General features: G+C 35.7%; 5 protein-coding genes and 1 long non-coding RNA gene across 11 annotated transcripts; 4 read left to right on the top strand and 2 right to left on the bottom strand.

The window, feature by feature from the left end:
• The first annotated feature begins 1,001 nt into the window (after window positions 1-1,001).
• Window positions 1,002-5,087, top strand: LOC123224771 (serine/threonine-protein kinase PBL34-like). 4 transcript variants are annotated; one of them, XM_044648483.1, is made up of 6 exons: window positions 1,002-1,666; window positions 2,548-2,879; window positions 2,999-3,134; window positions 3,866-4,002; window positions 4,076-4,199; window positions 4,275-5,087. In XM_044648483.1, exons 1-6 carry the CDS (start codon window positions 1,456-1,458, stop codon window positions 4,787-4,789), a joined length of 1,455 nt encoding a protein of 484 aa, XP_044504418.1. In that variant the 5' UTR covers window positions 1,002-1,455; the 3' UTR covers window positions 4,790-5,087. The 4 variants fall into 4 exon arrangements, with proteins under 4 accessions (XP_044504418.1, XP_044504417.1, XP_044504416.1 ...); XM_044648482.1 differs by having other exon boundaries at window positions 1,005-1,666; window positions 2,545-2,879; XM_044648481.1 differs by having other exon boundaries at window positions 1,009-1,666; window positions 3,863-4,002.
• Window positions 5,088-5,419: 332 nt separating this feature from the next.
• LOC123226372 lies at window positions 5,420-7,651 on the top strand. Its single transcript, XM_044650871.1, has one exon. The coding sequence runs from the start codon at window positions 5,420-5,422 to the stop codon at window positions 7,649-7,651; it is 2,232 nt and encodes a 743-aa protein (XP_044506806.1).
• Window positions 7,652-8,473: 822 nt separating this feature from the next.
• Window positions 8,474-9,730, top strand: LOC123224775. Its single transcript, XM_044648488.1, has 4 exons — window positions 8,474-8,638; window positions 8,727-8,834; window positions 8,936-9,387; window positions 9,471-9,730. Exons 1-3 carry the CDS (start codon window positions 8,509-8,511, stop codon window positions 9,040-9,042), a joined length of 345 nt encoding a protein of 114 aa, XP_044504423.1. The 5' UTR covers window positions 8,474-8,508; the 3' UTR covers window positions 9,043-9,387; window positions 9,471-9,730.
• On the bottom strand, window positions 9,226-10,376 carry LOC123224776. 3 transcript variants are annotated; one of them, XR_006504056.1, is made up of 3 exons: window positions 10,211-10,376; window positions 9,684-9,867; window positions 9,226-9,564 (listed from the first exon to the last, which is right to left on the bottom strand). It is a non-coding gene; the product is annotated as an uncharacterized LOC123224776 (long non-coding RNA). The 3 variants fall into 3 exon arrangements; XR_006504055.1 differs by having other exon boundaries at window positions 9,226-9,489; XR_006504054.1 differs by having other exon boundaries at window positions 9,226-9,867.
• Window positions 10,377-10,795: 419 nt separating this feature from the next.
• LOC123224773 (mitochondrial outer membrane protein porin of 34 kDa-like) lies at window positions 10,796-13,238 on the bottom strand. Its single transcript, XM_044648485.1, has 6 exons — window positions 13,057-13,238; window positions 12,889-12,956; window positions 12,271-12,381; window positions 12,074-12,160; window positions 11,729-11,937; window positions 10,796-11,344 (listed from the first exon to the last, which is right to left on the bottom strand). Exons 1-6 carry the CDS (start codon window positions 13,103-13,105, stop codon window positions 11,038-11,040), a joined length of 831 nt encoding a protein of 276 aa, XP_044504420.1. The 5' UTR covers window positions 13,106-13,238; the 3' UTR covers window positions 10,796-11,037.
• A 1,058-nt stretch (window positions 13,239-14,296) lies between these two features.
• LOC123224772 (probable pectate lyase 19) lies at window positions 14,297-16,235 on the top strand. The gene is made up of 4 exons (XM_044648484.1): window positions 14,297-14,646; window positions 14,746-15,436; window positions 15,525-15,767; window positions 15,849-16,235. Exons 1-4 carry the CDS (start codon window positions 14,456-14,458, stop codon window positions 16,071-16,073), a joined length of 1,350 nt encoding a protein of 449 aa, XP_044504419.1. The 5' UTR covers window positions 14,297-14,455; the 3' UTR covers window positions 16,074-16,235.
• The last annotated feature ends 164 nt before the right edge of the window (window positions 16,236-16,399 follow it).

Here is a 16,399-nt window from a genome sequence, read left to right as displayed (position 1 = left end):
GACAAATAAATGAAACACATTTAACTTCGTGACAATGTTCTCCCGTCGTTGTTGACTAAGCTCAACTTGTTTTTATGCTTGCATCTTTATAAACTTGCACAGTTTAATTTAATTTTTACAAAAACCAACCCCATTCAGTGGATCCCACTATGGTAAATCTTGAGAAGATTAATCCAACAAACCATGCTCTCAGACTCCCATTTTAATAGGAGCATTTTAACCTCTTGTTGTGATTTGAATCAATTAATCTTAACTGAATTTGTAAGAAATTAGGCAACTGAATGTGAACAAAGAGAAGCCGAAGCTGCTAATTGAATGAATGAAGTGCCCACTACTTAAGAAAATGGCACCACTTCACTTCACTAGTCCATTTAGCAACGATCTCCTTAATATATATTTTTTATATTAGGTGAATAGAAGCTTACAAGTCACATTCTCATTGGTTCATCCACAACTTTACACTTTGCAGGTGTAACATAACTCCACCCAGAACTATAATACAAACAAATTTCATTTGCCATATATTTATAATATTGACCTCATGATTAGGAGTGGATTAAAGCTAAGCTAACCTCCTTTGATGTTATGTTCAGATGAGTCAAATCTGAGGGAAGATAACTTCAATCCAATTCATCGTTAGTTTAAAAAAGTTTGAATTAGATTTTTTAAATTTGAACCGAGATAAGTAGATTTGTGGATTATATATATTATATATGTGTGAAAAGGATGAATTCTTTCAATATGTTTTGAAGCTAATTTTGGCCCTATTAAATATATTTAATCACAGTGGGACAAGAAGAAACCTTAAAATCCACTTCAAGAATACTTTGCTGAAAAATATAAAAGAATAAATCCTGTAAATCTCTGATTTTGGAAGAAAAAATATGGATCTTACTAAGTAATAACCGGTAATGTAAAGTCAGATATTGCATCTGAGACAGTTGAGTTCTGTAGCTTTCCTGTCTGTTGGTGATGTATCCACTTTTGCACTTAAATGATTTTAGAGCAGATGTGGATTTTCTTGTCTGGAATATGCCAAAGTTACTGTTATGACCAACAAACAAAATCTCTTTCTCTTTCTCTTGCCCAACCTACCTTTCTATCTGTTTCAACCTGCCCCTTCTGCCCGTCCTGACACTTTCCCTCTTTCTCAGGCACCCCCTTTCTCTCTTAGCCTTTGACTAAATTTTCCTACTTGGGTGTCATTACGTTGCACTTATTATCAATTCTTTAATGTGTTTTTGAGATGGGATTTTTTTGTTTTATCTGAAGTTTTTTGCTTTTGTGAGTTTTTAGAGGCTGATCAATAGTTTCTTTGTTGTGAAGATGGGTGTTGTTTCTTTTACTTATTGTTGATTGTTTTAAGTGTTTTGAGACGGGTTTTTTGTTGTTATTTTGCTAAAGTTGTTTGCTATTATGAGTTATGAGAAGTTGAGCCTTTGAGTTTTTGTGGTGATGGGTTTGAGTCAGACTGTAAAGGTTAAGAACTGGGAAGTGCATAGTAGTAGTAATAATAATAAATTAAGAAAGGTGAAAAAGAAGATCAAAGATGGAGCTGAAAAAGAAGATGAAGTTGGGTGTTGGATTAGGTTCAGGATTCTAGAGAGTTGCATGCCTTCAAGGTCAGAAGTTGATAGTTCCATGAGTGGTACTAGTGTCAACTATGGTAAGTGTTGTTGCTAAAAACTTTGAAGTTTGAGTGTGAAGATATTACTTTATCTTTTTGGGTTCATGAACAAGTAAAGATGTGTAGTAAGTTACTGGGATTTTTGGGATAGAATTTATGCAGATCAGTGATTTTTATAACAGTTGTAAAGCAATGAACTTGATTTTTTTTGTCAAAATTATATGATAAGTGCTGGTTTTCTTCTGAATCTAATTTTTCCTTTTATATCAGCATCATCGGTTGAAATGACATAGCCTGTTCAAAGTGGAACACATGTTAATAGAAATCTTTTGGTTTCTGTTTTTGGAAAGAAATTGAGTCTTTCTGATATATCTTCACTTATTGATTTTGATTTTTGCAACACCCCTAGGCAACATCAACCAAGCACAAGAGAGGTGCTGTGTATTACGGCCATCTTACATTGCTTAGGATGTTAAGAAAACATTGTTTAGATAGTTTGTGATCTCCTAAGCTATCAAAACACATGGACTGTGTGTCTAAAACAGACAATATCTTAATTGTGGGTTAGGATATTAACCATGATGTTACAATTATGATCTTCATATGGTGTATGTGTTGTTTGATTGGTTAAGCCAAGATAATATGTTGTGATCATTTACTATTGCAGCATGTCTGTGGATTTCTTTTTATTTATCACATGCTAAGTTTTGTATATGGCTACTTGATAGCAATCAGTTTGTCTATTGATTCCTAGATAATAGGAGCAATATGCTTGGCCTTTTTGGTGGGGGTTTACAATAAATGCATTAACAAAAAGGTACAATGATAGTCAATGAAGTTGAGCATTGTGATGTTATTTTAATTCTTTTATGGTATATATGTGTGTTTTTTATTGAAGTGGTGATTGTATTGATCAGCAGCTAATAAATCTCCAAATGAGAAAAGAAGAAACCTACCAGTTGTTCCTGTGTCGTCTACAACCACAAGTAATGCAGAAAGTACTTCATCCACTCCGAAATTCAGTGAGGAGCTGAAGATTGCTTCTCAGCTTCGGAAGTTCACATTTAACAATCTTAGGTTAGCAACTAGGAATTTCAGACCAGAGAGTCTTCTAGGTGAAGGTGGGTTTGGTTGTGTCTTCAAAGGTTGGGTTGAGGAAAATGGGACTGCTCCTGTAAAACCTGGAACTGGGCTTACCGTTGCAGTTAAAACCCTAAATCATGATGGACTTCAGGGTCATAAAGAATGGCTAGTATGAGCTTCCTTTAATTTTATTCCTCCACATCTTTTTATTAATCTTAGGAATCACACTTCTGGTTCTTTTGTTTTCATTACTCATCGAGAACCTTTTGTTTTCTCTGGATATAACAGGCTGAAGTTAATTTCCTGGGCAACCTCCTCAATCCAAATTTGGTTAAATTGGTTGGTTATTGCATCGAAGACGATCAAAGGTTACTGGTATACGAGTTCATGCCTAGAGGGAGTTTGGAGAACCACCTCTTTAGAAGTATGTGGCTGATCATCTAATCACAGAATTGTATCGATTGAATGGTTTAATTTTTAATGTAGCTAATTTCTCCTAGCTGAATATCCAGTTTTCTCAATTTGTGAGATTATGGTTTCTACCCAGCCTATCTTTTCTTAGTTTGTAGAAAAGATCTAGAGTGTTACAAGGTTCATCCAATATTGTGGCAAGAATGTTGATGGTGGATCTTTTATTTTCATTTTCACCTCTTTAAATTGCACGGCAATTAGATCCTGGTATCTTCTATGTTGACATGTGTCTGGAAAAAAATACTACTTCAAAGCATAGAGACTTTGGTATTTAATTTTTGTTGCCTTTGTTTTTTGATTTTACAACTCAAAATACATTTTAATAGTCTAAGAACTCAAAGATTATTAAACTAGTTTTGTCTTATCATCCCAAAGTAATGTGGGAATACACATACATACACGTCATCTTTCTCATGTTCATGTGGGATTTGCTTGGAAGTGTTATAATTAGTCTTGTTCATGATGGTGGTGAATACAGTTTGAGATATTCTTAATTTTCATTGTGCTTACCACTCTGTCTGATGGAGGCATTTTACTTCCACGGGATGGAAGAATTCTTTCCTTTTTTTTCCAGACACTATAAGAATATATATTGACAAAATGAAGTTGTTTATATAGTATCGTAATTCTTGCTCATGATTGATATTTAATGTTATCTGGTGACTAACGTGGTATATGCAGAAGGGTCCTTGCCTCTTCCTTGGTCTATCAGAATGAAGATTGCATTAGGTGCTGCAAAGGGCCTTGCCTTTCTTCACGAAGAAGCTGAAAAACCTGTGATATATCGTGATTTTAAAACATCGAACATTTTATTAGATGCAGTATGTCAAATATTCACAATTGAAATTCATCTGGTTACCTATTTTTTTATTTCTAAAACAGTTGACATTTTAGGATTACAATGCCAAACTCTCTGATTTTGGACTTGCCAAAGATGCTCCTGAGGAAGGTAAAACTCATGTATCCACTCGAGTAATGGGAACCTACGGTTATGCTGCTCCAGAATATGTGATGACAGGTGAGTGATGAATATTTTTTTTTCTATGGATTTTTTAAATGAACTTTAATCATTATTTGGTGATCATGGATGAAGGACATTTGACATCAAAGAGTGATGTCTATAGCTTTGGAGTGGTTTTACTGGAAATGCTGACTGGCAGAAGATCCATGGATAAAAACAGACCAAACGGGGAACACAATCTGGTGGAATGGGCAAGGCCACATTTTGGAGACAAGAGGAGGTTCTACCAATTATTAGACCCTCGCCTTGAAGGTCACTTTTCAATCAAAGGTTCTCAGAAAGCTGCCCAGCTGGCTGCCCAGTGCTTGAGTCGTGACCCCAAAAGCAGACCCCGGATGAGTGAAGTTGTGGAAGCATTGAAACCATTACCCAATCTCAAGGACATGGCCAGCTCTTCCTCTTACCTCCAATCTCTGCCAGCAGATCATAACAGGTCCATCCGGAATTCTAATAACGGCATTAGAACACAGGTAGGATTCATCACAAGGAACGGACAACCACCAATGAGAAGTCTATCCAATCCAAATGGTCTTGCGTCTCCGTATCATCATTCCCACCCATCACCAAAACCAAATGGTAAAAAATGATAGCTTGAAAGATTTTGATTCTGCTCATCCATAGATAATCACAGTGGTGCTGCATATCTTACAAATGGCCTGTATTTTTTCTGTTTACCATTTACAGTACCTTGTATTAACTCAAACAAAAAAAAATTCTCCTTGCTTAAGGAGGCTGGTCTAATTTATTGTATCATTACTTCCATTGGAAGTCTATGAGATTTGAAGACTCGAGACTGAAAAGCTACTGGGGAAGTAGGCTGAAACTTCATGTTAATATGGTAGAATCTTCATAAAGAAATGAATCTGGACAAGGGTTACAAGTAAATTGTCATATCATGATGTGATTTAGTGTGTTTTTATATATAATTCAAAATGATACGTTGGTTTGTATATATTAGTTAGTATACAAAGTATTATTGTAACAAAATATTATTATACTCATGAATGATGGTTGTAATATTTACTTTTTGAATATTATGAATCAGTCCTCCAGTTCAAGTTTCTGTTTTTGTTAGTTGAATTTTACACACCGAATGTCCTATATTGCCCTCCTTCCATTCTATTTCCCGCTCATTTCAATCCTTTATTTTTCTCCTTCACAAGAAAACCGGCCAGAAAAATTACAAACTCATTGCAATTTCTGATTTCTCTCCAAGAATGGGCAAGAAAAAACAACGTTCCTCTTCTTCTGGTCTGAAGCCACCACCGTCCACCACCTCTTCTTCCAGTCTCATGCCACCACCGTCCACCACCACCACCTCCACCTCTAAACCACCACAACACCCACCGCCTGAATCACTAGACCCTGTGATCTTTGCAGAAGGCTCAAAGGTGCAAGATGAAATAAAAGCTGGAAACTACCCCAAAGCCTCACTGACGCTCAGGAACTTGATTTCCCTTCACAAGAACTCGCCACACCTTCTGTACCTTAAAGCTGTAGTTCTCCAGTTTCTTGCTAAAACAACAGCCAATGCTTCAAAGCAAATGATTGCATGCCTAAAAGAGGCCAATGAATTGGTTGAGTTGGCCTTGAAGTTACTGCCCAATTCTATCCATTTTGCTTCGTGTAAAATTGCTATTCTCTATCTCAAGACTTTGATCGATGATGGTGATTGGGGCAAAGTGATTGAAGAATGCAAGAGTGCTTTGAGCTTAAAGATTGAGAATTTAACTGACCCGGGAGTGGATATGTTTCTTCAAGTGAATGAAATGGCCAATTCGACTAAAGAATCAAGAATTGAGTTTGAGCGGAAAATGATTGAGCAGTATTTAAAGCTTTGTGAGGAAGAGCATAAGCAAGCTGAAAATGCTAATAAAGAAAATGCAGATAAGGCAGGTGATACATTACATGAGATCAAGGAGGAGTTTGAAACAGAAATTAAGAGCTATCATGTCTTCAAGAAGATAAAAAGTCATTATGGTATGGAGAAGTACTACGAGGTTAATGCTGTTAAGAAAGAGGAATATAAATCATTGTGGAATGAATTCAGACCTGAGGGGAAAAGGGATTTCTGTGAAGTGAGTATCAAAGAGCTTGAAAGACATTGGAAGTCAATAAATTTTCATTTGGCAGGCAGGGAAGCTATAGATTTTGCTAAAAAACATAAAACTTGGAAGGGCTGGGAATGTTGTGGTTGTAACGAGAAGTTTGGTGATTTGGAGTTGTATAGGAAGCATTCCAGGAAGTCGCATTGGAAGAATCTTGATGCGATGGAATTGCAGTTTCAGATTCCTGGAAAGGTGATTGAGTTTATTGAGAATGGTGAGTGGAAGCCTTTAAATGCTGAATATTGGGTAAAAAAAATTGTCAGTAAGATGAATTCAGAGTCTTGTGATGGTAAACTGTTTGATGAGGAGAGCTTAAAAGAGAGTTTGTGTGAATCGACTGGAAGAAAAAATAATGAGAGAGAATTATCTGAGCGTGTTAAGATTCTTAAGAGTATTCGCGGGATGTTTCGATTGCTTCACAGATACAATTGTCTTGCACCAAGTTATCTTAACTGTGCAGTGCAATTTACAGTTGAACAATTAACAATTAATTTTGAGGATCAACGTTACTTTTTGCAGCGTCTTGACCTGGAAGCCATTCAGATCATATGCCTTCTGAGAGCTGCAGATCTGAAAAAGGTCCGTGAATTTCTCCAAGAATTTACTGATGCTTTCGGTAAGTTTATAAAACCTAAGTTTGTTAGTCCTCTCGACGATAATCTTAGTTTTGTTCAAGTGTTTAATGTCAATGAGAAGCCTGGAATTAGTGAAGTACTAAAAAGCCGCCTCTTGGATGAGAGATTCCTGGAAGGAGCGGATAATCTGACTCTTCCTGACAGCCAAGATTTGGTGACATGGCTATACGAAGGCACATCAATCCAGGTAGTTCTAATGGCCTGGAGCGGTTTGCAAGATTATCAGAAACAAAAATCAAAGGAGATCTTTCAGATACTGCTTAAAGAGTATTTGCTGGTAGAAAAATTATGTGATGATCCTACTTATAAGCGTGAGAATACAAATCTATTGAAAGCAATTGAAGCGGTTGAGAGCATAAAACTTGAAGATATTGAGGGCAATGAAAGTACAACAGTGTCTTATTTCAGACTCTTGAAGAAGAGGCAAAAGGAACTTGTGCAGTATGATGATATTGCTAGTAAAAAGGAGAATAATGTAATTTTTGAAGTTATTACAGATATGCTGGATCTAGCACAGTCAGAAGGATCTAGTTTAACTGATAATCCGAATGCATTTGAAACTTTCACCGACGAAGCTGAAATGAAAATGCTTGAAAGCATTGAGGCTGGCGAAAGTGCCGCAAGATTCGACCTACAAAGTATGAGAATAGACTCACTTAAAAAAGTAAGTTTGCCAATTATATTGATTATGTTATCGATTTTCTAATAGTTCGATCTATTATCAAAACATTGTTCGTTTTAAACACAAAGCATCTCAAATGATATGTCTAGTATCTCTTCCATGTTTCGTCAATGTGAGATTATTCCTTGGTGTGTTACATAATGAATTCATAAAAAGAGGCAATTGCATTTGTTCGTTTTTGGTCTGATTGTATTCATTTTTGCAGCTGGCCCTCATGGAGGCAAAAATTTTATGGGGTATTTGTGCCATAAAGCAGCATGAATTGAAACTTGAGAAGATGGCTTTGCATGACTATAGCACAGTCATTGTGCCTTTGTTGAAGTCATACTTGCAGGTTTGCTTCTGAATCCTCTGGCTGATTTCTTTTGTAATGTAATGCCTTGAAACTAAATTATTATTGCCAGGCAAATCTACAAGTTCCATTCGACAAGGATTTGAGGTTGAAGTTTAATTCTAAAGCAGAAGATATGCTGAAGGATTTCGGCGATGATAGTAGTAGTAGTGTGAAAGAGAAAGAGAAACAGAATAAGAAGAAAAACAAGAAGAAAAAGTCAAGACAGAATGAAAAATTTGAGGTCTCAAAAGCTGCTCCTGCTTTGTTTGTTTATATTTATAGAAGCTCTTAACTGTTCTATAAGTAAGTTTCCTGTGAAATAAGCTAATGTTTTGGTTAACATTTTAGGGGGCAAAGTGTGATGTGCCTGATCAGCACCATCCTGAAAATACTGAAAAAATGTAAATCTCTTTATCTATTCACACTTTTCAACTTTTTTTTTCCTCTTGAAGTTTGCTTTCTGACTATATCTTATATCAACAATCCATGAGTTTTCAGTGATAATCCAGATTCTGAGACTGGTGTTTCTGCAAGTGATGAGGACTTAATGGAGTCGGTTTTAAATGACTCAAAACTCCTTGAGGAACAGTTAGAGAAACAGAGGAAAATTGAGGAGGAGTTTGCAGAGAGAAAAAGCTTTCAAGCTGATGCTGAAAAAGTTGAAGGCCTAAACCTTGGTACTTCTTGTTGCTTATTTTCTGAATATTGATATGTCATTATTGATGAAAACATAGCTCTGCCTTTTTTTTTTGTTCAAAATTTCAGATTCTGCAAGTGCTGAAGACTTGGGTGAATTGACTGTTTTCAAGAATGAGTATGAAGAGAAAGAAAAACTTAAAGCTGATATTGGAGAAGCTGTATGCCTAAGTCTTGGTATAACTTCTCTTTTTCCTCTCATTGACTATACTCCAGTGTCATGTTTATAGCTCTAATAATTTCTGTATTTTAAACTTTTTTCTGGTTGAATTTTCCAGATTCTTTTGAACACAAGTATGGACTTCTACCGGCTGAAGTGACTGATGGCAGCTTGAGGGAACCTGCAATACACCATTTTCTTATAGTTCAGGTTGCAATATCATAACTAGTTGATACTAGTCCTTTTACGATAACAATTCTGCACTGTTCATCTACTATCTGACGGCCACTGTTTTAGGTGAGTTAGGATAAATTGCAAGTGTTTTCTCTTTACTGTGTGATTGTTTGTTTCATTGTATTGCAGTCGTTTTGGAGGTTAAGAAAGCTTCACGATGACTGCATGAGTAAATCAAGGCTACCTCACACACACGAGGGAAATCCATGCTTTTATTGCGCTAGTGATGATTCAGTAGCTGTCACAGGTATCATCCGAAGAATTATGCCACAATTGGCTTCACAAGTTACACTAGCTTCAGAAAAATGCCCAATTCCGACAATCTTCCATGAATCGGTGGGTAAATTACAGACTTCATCTACACTATCTTTGATTACATGAATTGACAGTTTCTGATTTCCAGTTGTTGTCCTTTGTAGATAAATGCAATATCTGTTCCTGCAAGGGTGCATGAATGTGAATTGAAAGATGAGATTGTTGAAGATGTTCTGGAGATCTATGAAGAGTTGGCAGCTGATAGGAAAATAGAGAATGAAGCTAAATAAGAAGACCTTTAGGGACAAAAGATAGATGACGTTGTAGCACACCTTAAGATGATGAAACATATCAATTTGTATTAGATAAAACTGTACCTGCAAGACTTCTGATAGAGTAAAAAGAAGTGTGAGACATTTTCGAATTTGCTGTCTCACTTTGATAACTGTCCATTTTCAAATGTGCTTCATTGTATCCTATTTGCACAAATATTGGGGCGAAATTTCCTTTAGGAGAGTGGCATCGTTACACGACTTGAAGTCAGTATATTGTTTCCTGGTTCTAACAAGAAGATGCATGTCACATTAACGTAGCTTAATTGGCTATTTAAGTTTAAAAAAAAAAAACCATTTCAGCTTTTAAACTCCCCAACTATTTCACAAAACCCTCTGTGGTATTAATAGCTGATCCGGGCATATAAAAGTCTCTTCAGGAAGATGAAATGGTGAAATTATATGAGAGAATGAGATTTTATCTTAAAAGTGTCTCACAAGAGAGAATGAAATAATAGATTTATATTAATATAAGATCCTCGATTCCTATGAGATTTTAAGCATCAGCAACTGTGATAGAACTGAAAAAGATAAAAATTTAATACTATGAGGGTTGTGATGAAAAGGAGAACCTGGAATTGATGGTAAAGTAGTGACTGTTACAAGTAGTTTGAGAAGATGTGGCCGCTATTTTGTGGACAAGAAGTGTCCCATCTCCCCATGTTCATCCTTCATTGTATTGTGAAATTGAGTTATATTTTAACTGAGAGATAAGATTCTCCAGTAGTAAGTATTAAAATATTTATATTCAAATAATAATATTAAAATATTTATTCACAAATAATAATATATCATTATAAGATTACATGAGTTTAAATTAAAATAAAACAATACTAAACATGTTGTTTATATATAAATTTATATTTATTATTTATTCGTATACTGCTACTAACTAAAATAACACTTCAAACATTTTAAAAGTTGTCAATCCGTCCATATTATTAAAACTCTCTCATAAAAAAACATTTATGTATTAAAATTTGGGGTCATTACACCATCCTCAAGGTTTGAAAATGGTTAAGACATCCAAAGATTTTGGATACTGACAAGTAACCCCAAATAAATTATCACTTCACAATTAATACCCTTGAGAAGTTATCAATACAATTCTTCCATCAATACATTGTCAGAATAGAGCAACACATCAAGAAATGAAATTGCTAATAATGGCAAAACAATGAATTAGAACAAAGCCTGTCTCAATAACAGCAAAATGATGGCTGTAAAGTGTCAAGAACTCTCCAAAAAGTTTAGACAGAGGTCTGTGACCGTTCTAAATTTTATTTTTACAAATCCAAAACTGCTAGGATAGAAGGAAATATCATCAAGACATCAGTCTTCACAAAACAATTACTCAATAATTACCCTGAGCTACTAATGTGTACCAGACGGTTCTCTCTCAGGGTTTAAGAGCCAGGGCAAGACCAACCTTGGCACTCTTCTCAATGGCCTTGGTGTCTACCTCACCAGAAATTGTGAAGAGCGACTTTGGACGCCACTCATGCTGGATGAGAGCGCTCACCTTGCCAGTATTGTTCAGACGTGCCTTCACTGTGGTCAATGGATCCAATGCATGCTGGGTTCCAACAGTGATGGTATTCTCGTTGGTTGAGAAGCTATGGGTTACTTCTGCACCTACAGCAGTGCTTGTCAAGGGGTTGACAATGTGATAGTATGACGCACTCACAGAGTCACCCTTGTTGTTCCTGTACCACACAAATATGAATGCTTTAACCTCAAACACAAAACATCAGGCTTTGGCACGCAAAGTTGCTTTTTGTCAACAAAAAGCAAGAATGTTGCCATCATTACTTAGGTCTCAAATTGACCAAATAACGCTATCAAAAAACAAGAAGATTCCTTTTATTTAAGCTAAACAAAATTAAATAATTAATACTGGTATTGAATTGTGTTGGTCAGTAAATTATACTAGTTCTCCATATATAAATGTCTGGTATGTGCAACCGAAACTCATTTCGAAAATCACAATATGCAAGATGCTCAGTGACAGGGAGAGAAATGCAAATGATCCTTTGATAAGATTCACAGAAACAAAACAGGCGCAGAGAGAAATGCAAGAAAGTACTTACAGATTCAATGCGGCAATCAGGTCTGCATTGCAGAAGCTGAATCCAGCATTGCATTTTGTGAAGTCCCCAGATTTGGAATCAAACGACACATCAGTTCCAAGTGCGAGACCATTAGTTCCAACCACACCCGAGAAGTTCACAATGGGGTTTGAAGTCAACCCAATGCTTGTGCTGATCCCCGCATAGTCATGCAAATACTGGAGTTCAATCTGTGACATAATTATTAAACAATAAGATCATTAATCAAAGTATGAACTGTACATGAAACGAAATTATAAAACTTATGAGTTACAATATGAAGCAAATATCAATATATACTGGAGTACAGGATATTAAATTGCTTACCTTGCCTGACCTTTGATCAGGAACTTTGAAGCTCAATATAGTTTTCAGCCCAGGAGCAGGTTCATTAACCGTGATTGTTGTAAACAGCTGATTATTACACAAATTTCAGCACAAAAGTTCTTGACAGGTAAGAAGTAAAAACAACGTAGGAAGACAAAATATAACAAGAAAAACTAAACAGCCATATAAAAGCTTACATTGGAGCTTGTATCAACTTTGATATCAGCAGTGATATTCTTGTTCTTCAGCTGAGTATTAACATCAGCCAGAAACAGCTCTCCTTTCTTCGTTCCTGAAGAAGTAATAGCCTGCATAGTGGTGAAAATTAGAGCAGGGCACAGAGTGCAGCATAAAAATTGTAATTTATCTTAATAAGAAAACCCAAACGTCAATAAATCCTGTACAGATAACATTTCCAACAACAATTCAATTTAATGACTAAGAAACATACAAAAAAAAACCAAATTACAGACATCTTATGGACATCCAATGAGAAACCAAGAGGCTCACAATCCAACAAATAGTAAAAAAGAAATAAAATGCTCAGATATTTGTTAATGGACTAACCAAACACAATCCAAAACATCAAATCGATCAAAAAAATATCAAAAAAGAAAAAACACCCTATCCCAAATTATAGCCAGAGAAACAACTCCAAAAATTAGAATTATCTGGGCACCAAAAATTTGCCATAAATCGTTAAGTTACTGCAATAAACATAGTAACAAATGATGTGAAGAAACATAAATGAACCCAACACAGAAGTAACACGAAAAAACAAAAAACCTTTAAAACCAGAAAATAAAAAGACTTACAACTCCAGTTGGAGAGTAGGTAGTAATAGTGAACTTCTGGTCACTCTGATAATCCTTGTAAAGAAGATCTATAATTCAAACAATCACAAACCCATATAAATACCATGAATATAAACTTACCCACAAAAAATCCAACGCAAAATTTTTAAAATTTAACAACAGACAGACCTCTGGCTTTTTTGCCAATATCAGAGTAGAGACCAGGACCCTTGCTCATGATTGAATTTTTCTCTTGCTTTTGAACAAAATAACGGGACCCAGTAAACCCCAGAAGGGAGAAGCTACAAAGAAAGCTAAGAATGTTGCAGATTTAATATGTATAAGCCACAGAAAAAGAAGGGAAAACCCTAATTTCACCTTTCTGCGATTTTTGTTCTCTTTGTTTCACAAGAAAATGTGAGCCGTTGGATTAAAAGAGCCGGTCGGTGTCTCGATGAGTTGGCCGTTGATGCAGTGACATTTTTTTGGAGGTTTAATGTTAGGGTTTTAGTGTTTAATGGGTTGGGTTCCAGCAGATTTGGTCAGTTTCAGTTGTTGGGCTTCGCAGCCTCAAATCCCACGATCCATTTTGTCGATACCCTCATCTTTTTCAAATCATTTTTTTGACTTATTTAAAACATAAATAAAATCATATAAATAATATATATAATTTTTTTATAAATAATAATATATTATTATAAATTAATATTATTTAATAATAATTTAAAATTGTGATATATAATATATTATTATTTATATATAATATTATTTTTAGAATAATTTCACAAAAAGTGAATAACTTATTAGGTTGATCAAGATTAAACTTGAATAAAATTTAGTTCAAAAACAGTTTGAATTCAAAAAATTTAATTTTAGATTAATAAATTGAAGTTTGAATTCAATTTAAAAATAATATTATTTTGGATTCAATTAGTATATTTGAATATTTAGATCAATTTAAACTCGATCTATTTTATACAAATATACTAAATTTATGTCATAAATTTAAATTATAAATTTGAATTATAAATTTAAATATAAATAGTTTCATCCCATTTAAGCTTGAATAAAAATATGTATAAATCCGACCAAGTCAGTGTCAACCTGTAATTCAAATCACGGGGGCAAATCAATGTGACTTGTGTATATTTGTCCAACAGGTGCCCTTTAAGCTATTTTGGAACTGATTTTTTAAGGGTCAAGTAAGTCAAAATGTAATTGTAAGTACACTTTTTTATGTATAAAAATATGCACCCTTGACCTTCGTTAATAATAGAATAGTTGCAAATATGGTGGCTCTCCACATTTTGCGCAGTCAATTTTAGAGCCAATTTGTTCAGGAAAGAAGTATAAAAACACACCACACCTTGAACCCCTAAACTAATACCATTCTCTTAAATTAAAAAAATTAAAAAAAAAAAAACAACTTCAAAATTATTCCAAGGTGGGATTGAACCACAGAAGGAACAAGGTTCATTCCCAGACCTTTCAGGATTTTTTACCCATTTTGGTAAAAAAATTTAGAAAAAAAAAAAAAAAAACTGAAATTTCATCACAACACAAACATTAAAGTTTTTAGTTAGCTGCAATGGAGTTAACTAGGTTGAATCTAGTGTTTCTCATCTCTTTGGCCTCCTTGATCCCCCGCCTTTCGGCCAACATTGCCGAATATGATGAGGTTTGGAGGCGTCGTGCCGAGGAAGCCAGGAAAGCAACGGTTGAATCATACCATCCTGATCCTCTATCCGTCTTAAATGACTTAAACATGCATTTTCAAAAGTAATTATCTAATTCATTCATTCCATGCTATAAATGTAACTTTCACTTTCGTTTTAATTTTTTGACTTAACAAAAAATTTGTTGGTGTATGTATTATAGTTCTTCACACGAGGAGGCTAGTACGAGGAGGGGTTTGTTTAAGCTCGGGACTGTGTTTAGGAGTGGGATGTCACATCGAAGAAAGGGCGGTGAATGCGAGGCGACGAACCCCATTGATCAATGCTGGAGATGCCGTGAAGATTGGGCAGACAATAGGCAGTTACTAGCCAAATGTGTGAAAGGATTCGGCTACAAGACAACGGGAGGAGAAGGGGGGCCATTTTATGTGGTGACAGATTGTGCAGACGACGATGTCCAGGAACCAAGACCGGGGACTTTGAGGCACGCTGTGATTCAGAATGGACCCTTGTGGATCATTTTTGCCAGAGATATGCACATCAAGCTGACTCAGGAATTGATTGTGACAAGCAACAAGACCATTGATGCCCGAGGATTTGATGTGCACATTGCTTTTGGATCTGGAATTACAATCCAGTATGTCCAGAATGTGATCATCCATGGACTTCACATTCATCACATCGTCCCCACCAGCGGCGGCACCATTAGAGATTCTGTAGATCATTTAGGCCAGAGAACTGCCAGCGATGGAGATGGGATTTCCATCTTTGGTTCGTGTAACATTTGGCTTGATCATCTTTCCATGTCTCAATGCCAGGATGGACTCATTGATGTCATCATGGGCTCCACTGCTGTCACCATTTCAAATAGCCATTTCACCAAGCACAATGATGTACAGTACAAATCAAATCCTTTTTCTCTCCTGGAAAATGATCATCCACCGATGCTGACACAGTTTCATGATCCTGATGCTGATGCAGGTCATATTGCTGGGAGCAAGTGACAGTTACTCAGCCGATACAATGATGCAAGTGACAATCGCCTTCAACCATTTCGGACAAGGACTGATTCAGAGAATGCCAAGGTGCAGATTGGGGTTCTTCCATGTGGTCAACAATGACTACACACATTGGCTAATGTATGCCATCGGTGGCAGCAAAAATCCCACCATTATCAGCCAGGGCAACAGGTTTATTGCCCCGCCCGACCCCAGGGCAAAATCGGTAAACACATACAAATCCCACCATGTAAATTCAAACTGAATTTTACAGGTAAAGATTTCATATCCAAATATTTCTCCACAGGTGACGAACAGAAACTATGCAACCTACGACGAATGGAAGCACTGGCTATGGAAATCAGAGGATGATTTGTTCATGAATGGAGCATATTTTAACGCTTCTGGGGACCCAAATGCCCCATTGAACTTCTCCGAGAAAGAGTTGATCAAGGCCCAGCCAGGGACCATGGCCAACTTGATCACTCGATATGCCGGGGCGCTTTATTGCCACATTGGACAGAAATGTTAGATTACTTTATTAAGAATAACAATTTAATAAATAATAGGAGATTATAATATAATCCGCTAAGGCTTCCCATTAATTAGTGTTTTGATTTTTGGGGGTGTAAATGTAAGTATACAAACTTTCACTTTATGGTTGAGTTTTCATTTATGTGAATTTTTTGCAGTCATTTGAATCAACCAGAAATATTTCATAATATTTGAACGTCTTGCACTTTTGATCAATGAAATGAAATAATGATGAAAAATATATATTTTATTTATTTTATTTTATTTTTTCTAACCCAAATGATCTATTTCAATCGTGAATGCACCTTTAATTGACTTGGAATG

This window comes from Mangifera indica, chromosome 9 (assembly GCF_011075055.1).
Source record: "Mangifera indica cultivar Alphonso chromosome 9, CATAS_Mindica_2.1, whole genome shotgun sequence".
NCBI lineage: Eukaryota > Viridiplantae > Streptophyta > Magnoliopsida > Sapindales > Anacardiaceae > Mangifera > Mangifera indica.
This window is presented reverse-complemented; position numbering and strand designations above follow the sequence as displayed.

Excerpts from the sequence above, each read along its gene's own strand:
- LOC123224771 (XM_044648480.1), top strand. The coding sequence starts at position 1,456 with ATGGGTTTGAGTCAGACTGTAAAGGTTAAGAACTGGGAAGTGCATAGT. Across the intron at positions 2,880-2,998 it reads AGGGTCATAAAGAATGGCTA|GCTGAAGTTAATTTCCTGGG; the intron begins GTATGAGCTTCC and ends TGGATATAACAG. Across the intron at positions 4,200-4,274 it reads TCCAGAATATGTGATGACAG|GACATTTGACATCAAAGAGT; the intron begins GTGAGTGATGAA and ends TCATGGATGAAG.
- LOC123226372 (XM_044650871.1), top strand. The coding sequence starts at position 5,420 with ATGGGCAAGAAAAAACAACGTTCCTCTTCTTCTGGTCTGAAGCCACCA.
- LOC123224775 (XM_044648488.1), top strand. The coding sequence starts at position 8,509 with ATGGAGTCGGTTTTAAATGACTCAAAACTCCTTGAGGAACAGTTAGAG. Across the intron at positions 8,639-8,726 it reads AGTTGAAGGCCTAAACCTTG|ATTCTGCAAGTGCTGAAGAC; the intron begins GTACTTCTTGTT and ends TCAAAATTTCAG. Across the intron at positions 8,835-8,935 it reads AGCTGTATGCCTAAGTCTTG|ATTCTTTTGAACACAAGTAT; the intron begins GTATAACTTCTC and ends TGAATTTTCCAG.
- LOC123224773 (XM_044648485.1), bottom strand. The coding sequence starts at position 13,105 with ATGAGCAAGGGTCCTGGTCTCTACTCTGATATTGGCAAAAAAGCCAGA. Across the intron at positions 12,382-12,888 it reads CCTACTCTCCAACTGGAGTT|GCTATTACTTCTTCAGGAAC; the intron begins GTAAGTCTTTTT and ends ACCACTATGCAG. Across the intron at positions 11,938-12,073 it reads CTGATCAAAGGTCAGGCAAG|ATTGAACTCCAGTATTTGCA; the intron begins GTAAGCAATTTA and ends ATTATGTCACAG.
- LOC123224772 (XM_044648484.1), top strand. The coding sequence starts at position 14,456 with ATGGAGTTAACTAGGTTGAATCTAGTGTTTCTCATCTCTTTGGCCTCC. Across the intron at positions 14,647-14,745 it reads TTAAACATGCATTTTCAAAA|TTCTTCACACGAGGAGGCTA; the intron begins GTAATTATCTAA and ends TATGTATTATAG. Across the intron at positions 15,437-15,524 it reads ATTTCACCAAGCACAATGAT|GTCATATTGCTGGGAGCAAG; the intron begins GTACAGTACAAA and ends ATGCTGATGCAG.